Here is a 10,936-nt window from a genome sequence, read left to right as displayed (position 1 = left end):
CTTGCACCAGAACACAAGTTTCCTACTCCAGATGACATTGATAAAATCATCTCTGCAGAGATTCCAGATCCAACAACTGATCATGAATATTATCAGGCTGTAAAGAGTTCAATGATGCATGGTCTATGTGGATCAGCAAGGAAAAACTCACCCTGCATGGAAAACGGCCGCTGCATTCGTCATTTCCCAAAAAAGTTTGTTCAGAACAGTACTATCGATCAAGACGGATATACAAGTTACAGACGTCATAGCAATGGTCGTACAATCGAGGTGTTTGGCATTGATTTGGATAATCGTTATGTTGTGCCACACAATAGATTTCTTCTCTTAAGGTATGGTGCCCATATAAATGTCGAGTGGTGCAATCAATCAAGGTCAATCAAATACTTATTTAAGTATGTCAACAAGGGAACTGATCGCATTACAGCTTCTTTCTATTCAAAAAGAAGAGATGAAACTTCAGCCACTGCTGTTGATGAAGTTAAAATATTTTATGATTGTCGATACGTTTCTCCATGTGAATCTACTTGGATGATATTTGCATTTGACATCCACTATAGAAGACCATCAGTTGAACGATTAAGTTTTCACTTGCCTGATGAACATACAATTCTTTTTTAGGATGATAATGCATTGCAAACTATTGTTGATAAAGCAACTGTCAGAGAATCAATGTTTGTGGCTTGGTTTAAAGCTAACAAAGAATATGCTGTTGCAAGGGAATTAACTTACAATGATTTTCCAACAAAATTTGTTTGGAAGCCATCTCTTAGGATTTGGGAGCCAAGAAAAGCTATTCTATTATTGGGAGATTATTCTTTGTTCCCCCATCATCTGGAGAATTATACTACCTAAGAATGTTATTGAACATTGTAAAAGGCCCCAAAAGTTATAAAGATCTTAGAACCTATAACAATGTTGTATATTCATCATTTCGAGATGCATGTTATGCCCGAGGTTTATTGGATGATGATCGGGAATATAATAATATATTGATGCTATTGAAGAAGCAAGTCATTGGGGTTCTGGATATTATTTGCGTAAGCTATTTGTCACACTACTATGGACACATTCAATGATTAGACCAGAAGTAGTTTGGCAAAAATGCTGGAGTCTCCTATCAGATGGAATACAACATGATCATAGAAACATGTTTTGCCTACCAGGTTCACTCCCATCCTCTCTTTTTCGGTTTTTGATTTATTTTACATATCCTAAGATTAATTTTAAATGGATATTTATTCATTTTTTCAAATTTCCTTTCATATTGTGGCCTAAAAGTTTTTAATTACTCAATATCAACAACAAAAAGTTTACATACTTACCCTTATAGTTTCTTACATACGTACAATTGATTTTCATCATGTAGATTTGGTTTTATCAGAAGCTGAATTGTTGCAACTTACTCTTCTTGACATTGAGAAAATTCTTAATAGAAATGGAAAGTCACTCTGAGAATTTCCAACAATGCCATTTCCTGATGTAGATGACACTCAGTTCACAATGGAGCAAGCCTCTCAGAACAAGTTAATATTAGATGAGCTTCGTTATGATCGTGCACTGTTAGCTTAGCTAAACAACACAAGCAATTTCTATCACAGATGAATACAGACCAAAAGCATGTTTATGACAAAATAATAGCAGCTGTCACATCAAATTCCGGTGGGGTATTCTTCTTACACGGTTATGGAGGAACAGGAAAAACTTTTGTTTGGAAAACTCTTTCCGCTGCTCTTAGATCAAAAGGTGAAATCGTGTTAACGGTTGCTTCAAGTGGAATAGCATCGCTTTTGTTACTTGGTGGAAGAACTGCACATTCTAGATTTGCAATTCCTCTTACTCCAGATGAATGTGCTACGTGCAACATCAAACAAGGAAGTCCATTGGCTGGATTAATTTCAATAACGAAACTTATTATTTGGGATGAAGCTCCTATGATGAATCGATTTTGTTTTGAGGCACTGGATAGAACAATAAGGGACTTATTGCGTCATACCAATGATGCAAGTTTGCACTTACCGTTTGGAGGAAAAACAGTTGTCTTAGGAGGGGATTTCAGGCAGATTCTTCCAGTCATAACAAAGGGTTCTAGACAAGACATTGTTGATGCATCAATTAACTCATCATATTTGTGGGAACAATGTCAAATTTTAAAATTGACTCAAAATATGCATTTAAACTCTATGCATGAGGATCATAGTGTTAAGGAATTGAAAGAATTTGCAAATTGGATTCTTGCCATAGAAGATGGTAAACTAGGAGACTCGGATGATGGTTGCAGTATCAATGTTAATTAGAGCTATTTATGCTGATTACTTAAATAATGTTTGCAATCCATTACATCTCCAAGGTCGAGCTGATTTAGCCCCTACCATTAATGTTGTTGAAGAGGTCAATAATTACATGCTCTCTTTAAATGGGAATGAAATGAAAACATATGTGAGTTCTAACTCAGCGTGCTTTAAAGACGGAGCTAACAACACGTTTGAAAGCATACTCACACCGGAATTTTTGGCAACCATTAAATCATCCGGCCTCCCCAGTCATGAGCTACAACTTAAAAAAGGTTGTCCTGTGATGCTTATACGAAATATTGATCATTCAGCGGGTCTTTGCAATGGAACTAGATTGATTGTCACAAGACTTGGAAATAAAGTTATCAAAGCAGAAGTTTTGTCAGACAATAATATTGGTGAAAAAGTTTTCATACCAAGAATGACTCTAACCCCATCTGATGCAAGATTACCTTTTAAGTTCCAACGCAGACAATTTTTCTTGATGCTTTCATATGCCATCACAATAAACTAGAGTCAAGGACATTCTTTGAATCATGTAGGATTACTTCTTAAACAACCATTGTTCACGCATGGACAACTTTATGTGGCAATTTCACGAGTTACCAACAAAAGTGGATTAAAAATTGTAATATCCCATGAGGAATCCAACAACTCAACCGAAACACAAAATGTGGTATACCAAGAAGTTTTTAGAAATCTCTCAAATGATACCGGTATGCACTACTCTACCATTATGATTAAAATTTTGCTATTACTGTTAAAATTGCTATTATATTCCTATCGCAACTATGTGACTTAAAAAATTATATTTTTCTACAACTCCTCAATCATGCCTCCCCATGCATGCTAACACAGACAATTTGAAAGGATAAGTCATCTACCCCAAAATGTTATTTTGCTTTGAAATGGGTAACTTTTCTTTTTAATCACATTCTAACGGTATGAAGTACTCTTTATAAAAAAAAGAAACAATGCTCCCGTCTTTTAATATTTCAATTTACCTCATTAATATCCTGATTTCTCATGATGCATAATGTTTGAAATCAAGTATTATCTGCCTTACCTTCTTTGCCATAATCAATATTCCATGTTGCTAAACTTCACTTCCAATATACTTTAAATTTTCATAAAAGTCCCAATTACAATAATATACTAATTTAAAATAAACTACTAAAACAGTATTCTATTTGTATCATTTAACATGCATGTGCATCTGTTAGTTGATTAAAACAAATTTACTTATATTTTCTCAGCAATCTATGCAGGTCCATAACGACAAACCTACAATTACCATCATTAAACAAGGAAAAATTCTCTTTCAGCATTAGGAAATTTACTTTTTAATATTTTTTCCTCTTTTAATTACTTGAACAAGTTTAAAACTGTTCCTTTCAATGTATGTTGCACTTTTCTGCTTTAAGAATAGGAAACATGAACAAAAACCATATTGTGCTCTGACAAATAAATCTTTATTTAGTATATTAAACTCTTTTCAAATCCTATTAACATGATTTCTTTCATTTTATGCTGTCTTGGTTGGATTGCTTTCAAATATTTTAAATTTCTGTTAAATTATAATCTTTCTGTGTATTTATATTCCAACTTGATGCAAAAATGAAAAAATGTTACTTAACAAAGCAGTGGATATTCATACTCATATTTTTCTCCAATTTTTCATTAGAGCATAGATCTAAATGACTGTGTCAATTTCTATCATCTTCCTATCTTTTATATTTCTTTTGTTTATTGTGTTTCTTTTATTCTTTACACCATTTTTGGAACCTTGCATTTTTAATTAGAAGGAAGTACATAGTAGATAGTACAACACAACTAAAACATTCAATGACTCTTTTCTTTGTGTGTTCTCTTTAATTTCACACCTTATCTATCTAATATATAAAGGTTAAGTAGTCCACTAAACGAAGCACCACAGTATTCCCACCAAAACTAAACTCTCTCCAGATCGACACGTCGCAGGCAAAAAATAAACTTCCCTCCAGACTCCAGTGCGGCGAAGCGGGAATTTTCCCGCACAAATCCCTTCTGGAAATCAAATTGCTTTCTTCCTTTTGACTTTTATCGACTGAAAATTAAAAAGCTAAAAAAAATTAAGAAACTTAATTTTTTTCGTGATCTCACCATTCCCACCACCCCCACATCCTCTTATCCTCCTCTTCCTCCTCATTTTTTCTCTTCATGTCACCAGCTGGAAATTGTGTTTCAAGTCACCATGATCGGCTGGGCAGTCCCGTTCATCAAAATAGAGTTGGAAGTTGCAAATGTCTTTGTCTATGGCAGTGAGGGAAAGCTGCGTGTCGAAGGAGAAAGCACTTAGTGAACCCAGATGAAAAAGAAGGTTTAGCAGCAGAGACTATGAGCACAAGGTGAATAGAGCAGCGGAGGGTATCCCAGCAACCAATAGGGTTGAGGTTGTAGCTGAAGATTTGGAGTTTATCTTAAATGTACTAAATGGGAAGGGATATTTCGGAAGTCCAGAGAAGTAAGAGGCAACCTAGAGATGGAGGAAGCAGGATGGGGAAGAACAAGGATATTCAAGAACGTCCCACCGCAGCAATAAACAGAGATTGGAGAAGTGGCTATCGGAAAAGTGGAATGGCGTTGGAATCTGCTGCATGTCACGCGCTTCAAAGCATGAAAAGATTCTTCCATACTCTTCTTTTTCCTCCAAATGCATACTGTTTTTACTGTTAGTTATTTATTCTAAGGTGGGATTAACACTATTGGGCTTCAGGTTTCAATATTTGAGTTCTTTTCTTTTGCGGATTATTTCAAGTATTCAATTTTTTTTGTTTTGTTTTTGTTTAGGATTTCGGACATATTCAAATGAGTTGCAACTTAAAGCGTTGTCAGAAATGGTTCTATAATTCACAGGTAAGCATAAGATTCTTGCAAAACTCAAGCGCCTCGATCATTACATCAAATTCCTTCAGGTTGATTCTTTCTTTCTTTTTTAGGTAAAAAAGAAATCAGTAATTGCTGATATATGATATGAGAAGAATGTTGAAATTGATTATGAGATCTACTAATTATTGTCTCAATTAAAAGTTCACGTGGTTCTTATTTTTATTAATTATTATGATATTGGTATAGCTTAAATTTTAGATTGCCGCTAAACGTGGAAAGTATGGTATAGTTGTACTTTTAAAGGAAGGAATCCTTGGTTTCATTGTTAAAGATTGTTCATGAAGTAAGGTTGAATTTGTTGTTTGTGGTATCACTTGGATCATTTAAATATGAGTCTGTGACAAATTTATTAACTTATCTTTATATTATCCCAATTTGAAACATTTTTATATATAGTTGTGGTTGTTTTGGAATATTGGGTAATCACTAAAAGTACTGCAGTATCTGTGGAAATACAGGACTAAGGTAATTAGCAACTAAATTGTTTGAATATTTACTTTTCTAACATTATGTATTGTTACTTCTGAAATGGAGCTTCAACTGATAGTAAGTTAGAGGTCTTCCGTTACCAGTCTTTATTCAATGAATTGAAGCACCATATATATTTTGAGTACATGTATTTTTTTTTCTGTTTAATCAAAATGGTTTACTTAACCGTGCAAATAGAAACGTTTACTATTTCAATATTACTTAACAAAAGCATTAAACATGAGCAATTCATACTACCTGTACTCTTTTGTTTTTCTATAAACTTAATTGAGGGGTTTTGTTTTATGTTTCCAATTTACAGGTGATGATGAATTCGATGAATTTTACTTCCAAAAGAAGTACATTGAAGGTAATTCTTCATTATAAATAAATAATAAAATTGGATCTTCTAAGTTTCTCCCTCTTTTTAAAGAGGACATAGTAATGTCTCTCCCTTAAAAAATGATGTTTTCTCTATGCTAGGAAGATGCAAAAGGATTCAGATCCACAGTAAACGAAGCTCCGCAGTATTCCCTTTAGGTTTGATCGTTATATCAAATTCCTTCAAGTTCTTTCTTTCTTTCTTTTGTTGGGTAAAAAAGAAATAAGTAATTACTGATATATAAGAAGAATCTTGAAATTGATTATGAGATCTACTAATTATTGTCTCAATTAGAAGTTCAGGTGGTTCTCATTCTTATTAATTATTATGATATTGGTATGACTTAAATTTCAGATTCCCGAAAAACGTGGAAAGTCGGGTATAGTTGTACTTTTTAAGGAAGGAATCCTTAGTTTCATTGTTAAAGATTGTTCATGAAGTAAGGTTGAATTTGTTGTTTGTGGTATCACTTAGATTCTTTAAATATGGGTTTGTGACAAATTTATTAACTTATCTTTATGTTTTCCCAATTTGAAACATTTTTCTATAGTTGTGGTTGTTTGGAATATTGGGTAATCACTAAAAGTACTGCAGTATCCGTGGAAATACATGACTAAGGTAATTAGCAACTAAATTGTTTGAATATTTACTTGCCTAACATTATGTATTTTTCACTTCTGAAATGGAGCTTCAACTGATAGTAAGTTAGAGGTCTTCAGGTACCAGTCTTTATTCAATGAATTGAAGCACCATAAATTTTTGAGTACATCTATTTTTTTTCTGTTTAATCAAAATGGTTGACTTAACTGTGCAAATAAAAAAGTTTACTATTTCATGTTTATTTAACAAAAGCATAAAACCTGAGCAATTCATACTATCTGTTCTCTTTTGTTTTTCTATAAACTTAATTGAGGGGTTTTGTTTTATGTTTCCAATTTACAGGACGATGAATCAATGAATTTTATTGACAAAAGAAGTACATTGAAGGTAATTCTTCATTATAAATAAATAATAAAATTGGATTTTCTAAGTTTCTCCCTCTTTTTAAAGAGGAGATAGTATTGTCTCTTCTTTAAGAAATTATGCTTTCTCTGTGTTAGGATGATGCAAAAAGATTCAGATCTTCTCATGTTTTAAGTTGTGTTTCAATCTCTACCATTAAAAGATAAACATTTAATTTTAATCAATGGCCAGGATTAAAACATGACCACCAACATGAAAACACAATAGCATGAGAAGATCCAAATGCAACAAAACAAAAAATAGAAGGAAAGGAAACAATAATGTGTACTAGAGTGTTCTAAGTGTAGCACCTGTGTTGCATGAACGTGATAGCAGCGAAATAATTGAAAACTTTTGAAGTGGTTATCTGGTCATCTTTGACATATGCTTGATTCCTGCATTTTGATTATTATACCACCCACAAATTTGGACTTAAGAGGTGCCTTTTAGCATTATTTCAATTATTACTTTAATGCATGTTGGCATGTGTGGTTTAGATGGGAAAAAATGAGATATTGTAATGGGGAAAATGGTAAATCGATAACCATTTATAAATTTGTCAAATAAAGGTTAGTTCTTTCCTTTGTAAAATAGTGTACAGAGTTGTTGTCCAAGATGTCACCTTCTGTTCCAATTTGTTCTTTGTTTTTTGATCCACATGTTAATAAATTTGAATTCTGAAACAAATTAGAGCATAGAAAATGCTATCTTTTATGAGTAGCAAGTGGAACATTGACTGTACAACTTGAACTATTTGTAGTTGCTAAGTCGAATAGAGATAGAGCTTCTTTGATTACTTGCTTTTTGGTGTTACTTTTAGTGCTAAGGTTTCACATGGATTGAGGGCTACATTAGCTGTTTGCTTACTCATTTACTCTCTACAGTGTTGTGCAAGTATAGTGGTTCATTATTTTGTATTTTTGATGAACGGGTTGTTTTGGTGATGCAGATGGAGCATATATAGAAAAGGTGATTTTGATGTCAATAATTATGGTGAGGAGGATGAGGAGAAACAAGAAGAGGAAAAAAGTGAATATGAGGAAACAGTTGAGGAAGACCAAAGTGGATGGAATAATGATGAGATGAAATAACTTGAGAAAGTGTATAAGGATCTTCATCACCAGGAGCTGTAAGAATTATTAACCTTTTATTCTTAAACTTCAAATTAGTTTTGGACTTTTTTTGGTTAGATATTGTTCTCTTCAAGATATTTAGTTCATATGAGGGATTGATGCATTAGCACATAGATTTATTTTCATAATTTTATACATAAAGTCATAAGTCTGTGGCTACATATTTTTATTCATTCGTTCATTATTGATAGAGGGGATGAGATCCCTTTGATTGAGTCCACTTTAACTAATTGCGCATAAATTGTCTGCTCTATAAAATTAATAAACAATTTGATTTAAGTTTTGAAATGATATAATTTTCAACTTCATGATATCCTCAGGTGTTGATTTTAAATTAAAGAGATGGAAATTGACTTGAAATAGCATCCGTCTTTTGTAGCTGGACAGGCAAGGTTTAGGACTCTGGTGAGTTCTTATTACAAAGGAGTGCAAGAAATCATTCTTGGTAAATGCTAAATTGATTTATACATGACTTAATGAAAAATTTTCAAATTAATAATTAGCATTAATAAACTCTGAGTAACTCCATACTTACATGGATGTTCTTTGCATTTTTTAGTTTAAAAGGATGCTATATAAGAAATTTTAAATTTAGAACTAATTAGGAATTACATGTTTATTGTGAAGTTTGGTGGAAAGTAGTATTAGCCCTTGGTTGTAGAAAAGAGTAAAGAAATTGGACATATTCTTAATCTTTCTTGTGATTTGTTATATCTATTGTACTGTTAGCATCATTATTGTAAAGTCTAATGTGATCATTATTATTTTAAATTTATTGTAATGAAAGCTATTGCAAAACTATAAAACAGGAAAAGTTAAAAATTGAATGTAAGCAACATAACTTGAAAATTATTTACACTTCTGCTATTAAAGCAAAGTTTGTAATTACTAAGTTTCTTCTTGCAATGTCATTTCATTTTAGAAACCTACATTTATGTCACTTTGAGTGGTAAAATTATTGAAAAATTAGAAAAAATTTAAAAATATTGTCTTAAGGTTTGCGTAAGTTTTATTTTATGATAAACATTTGAAATTGGATTCATAGAATTTGATGAGGTTGACTTGAATTTTAAATTATAAGGTTCGCAAGACTGTACTAGGTAAGCATTCTGTAATTCATGATTCACAATAATGTTTTGATGTTCTTTTGAATATATTTTTTTCAAGCTTTTCAATATTAATTTTCTAGATGAAACTGTCCTTTTCCATTCCTTCTTTGTGTTTATGTTCATTTGAAGCATTAAAAAATAGAGACTAATAATCCAAAAGAAGATTGACAATGTATAAATTTGGAACTAACATTTAAATGAAGATTTATCAATATTTTTATTTGAGGTAGAAATATTAGGTATAAAATGCTATGCCTTGTATTAAGGACAAAAAACATTCAGTAACAATGTAGTATGGCCAATTGTAGAGCTAAGATGTTATTTTTTTATTAATATTCTTAATTACGGCTAATATCGTAAGAATAGTTATTATTGGAAGCTTTTAAGATTTTTCAAAAAAGATGCACATAAAAGGAAGTTTTTTAGATCCTTTATGCATACAATTTTATTAAAAACATGATCGGGATCATGAACTATTTGTTAAAGTAATTATAGAGATTTTTTTTCATTTTGCTATAAAATGCAAATTATTTGTTAAAATAAATTTAAGTAACTACAATAATTTATTATAAGTTTATAATTAAAAATATATACTTTAAAATACAGAATTTTATCTTTATTTGGCCAAATCTACAAAGTAGGAATAGTTAGCATTTTATTTATGAGTTGTAGCATTTATTTTTATTGTAATTCATTAGACATATTAGTAAGATGAGTTTAGTTGCAAGTCATACTATCTTCACATTAATGGATATTTGTTGTCAATTTCAAATACTTTAGAAAATGTTACAATAGATCCAGAGTCAAACTTAATAGGAGGGATTAATTCGATAGTTGATCTTAAGTGATGATCACAAATTTTTATGTGAATTATGTACATGAATCAATTCTTTGATATACTCTAATTAGTGAAATAATTATTTTATTGCTTTTTTAAATCTTTGAAGTCTATATTACTATTACTTTAGTTGACATCCATCATGAAAAGACATACCACTAACCCAGTTTAATTCAATCTAACCATAATTGAATTTTCTAATTTTGATTATTTTATATAAGATTTTGCTGAAAAATACTTTGCTTTCCAAAATTGTTAGAGCTCACCAAAGATGTTTATCAGGTGCAAATATCAGTATATAATTTTGTCTTTGAATGAATAATTCTTAGTTCTTTAGCTTCATTTAGTGATTTTATTAAAGGATTTAGGACAAATATCCAATTATAATTATCTCACTAAATTTTTAACTTTTTATTATTTTTGTTTTAATAGTGTTTACCATAGATGTATTCTTATTAAACTGTGGATTTTTATTCTTATTAAGCTTTATGCTTGGCTGTTTATGACAACAAATGAGGCATAGAGTATTGTTGCAAGAAATTGTGTTCCTAAACTTCTAAATTTGTCGATATTTTTGAGACACCTAAAGAGTTTTTTGTTTCTAATTCATCACATATATGGGTTTCATGTGCTGATTTTAGATTATTGTCAAGTCTTTTTTTTTTCTTTTTGACGTACTAAACAAAATTGTGTACAGTTTAGAAGGAAAAAACTTTAGAAGTATGATCTATGTCAAGCATGGAAAATATCTGAGCGAAGCTTAGCTAAAGAAAATGTAACAC

At 31.3% G+C, this 10,936-nt stretch overlaps 1 protein-coding gene across 1 annotated transcript; it reads left to right on the top strand.

Annotated features, from left to right (window-relative positions):
• The first annotated feature begins 857 nt into the window (after positions 1-857).
• On the top strand, positions 858-2,297 carry LOC148569328 (ATP-dependent DNA helicase pfh1-like). The gene is made up of 2 exons (XM_088484993.1): positions 858-1,040; positions 1,602-2,297. The coding sequence occupies exons 1-2, from the start codon at positions 858-860 to the stop codon at positions 2,295-2,297; spliced, it is 879 nt and encodes a 292-aa protein (XP_088341119.1).
• Positions 2,298-10,936: the final 8,639 nt, after the last annotated feature.

The sequence above is a fragment of the Arachis ipaensis genome, chromosome B4 (genome assembly GCF_059453495.1).
Source record: "Arachis ipaensis isolate K30076 ecotype BB chromosome B4, ASM5945349v1, whole genome shotgun sequence".
NCBI lineage: Eukaryota > Viridiplantae > Streptophyta > Magnoliopsida > Fabales > Fabaceae > Arachis > Arachis ipaensis.
The sequence above is the reverse complement of the archived record's forward strand: the minus strand, read 5'-3'. Positions and strand labels throughout refer to the sequence as shown.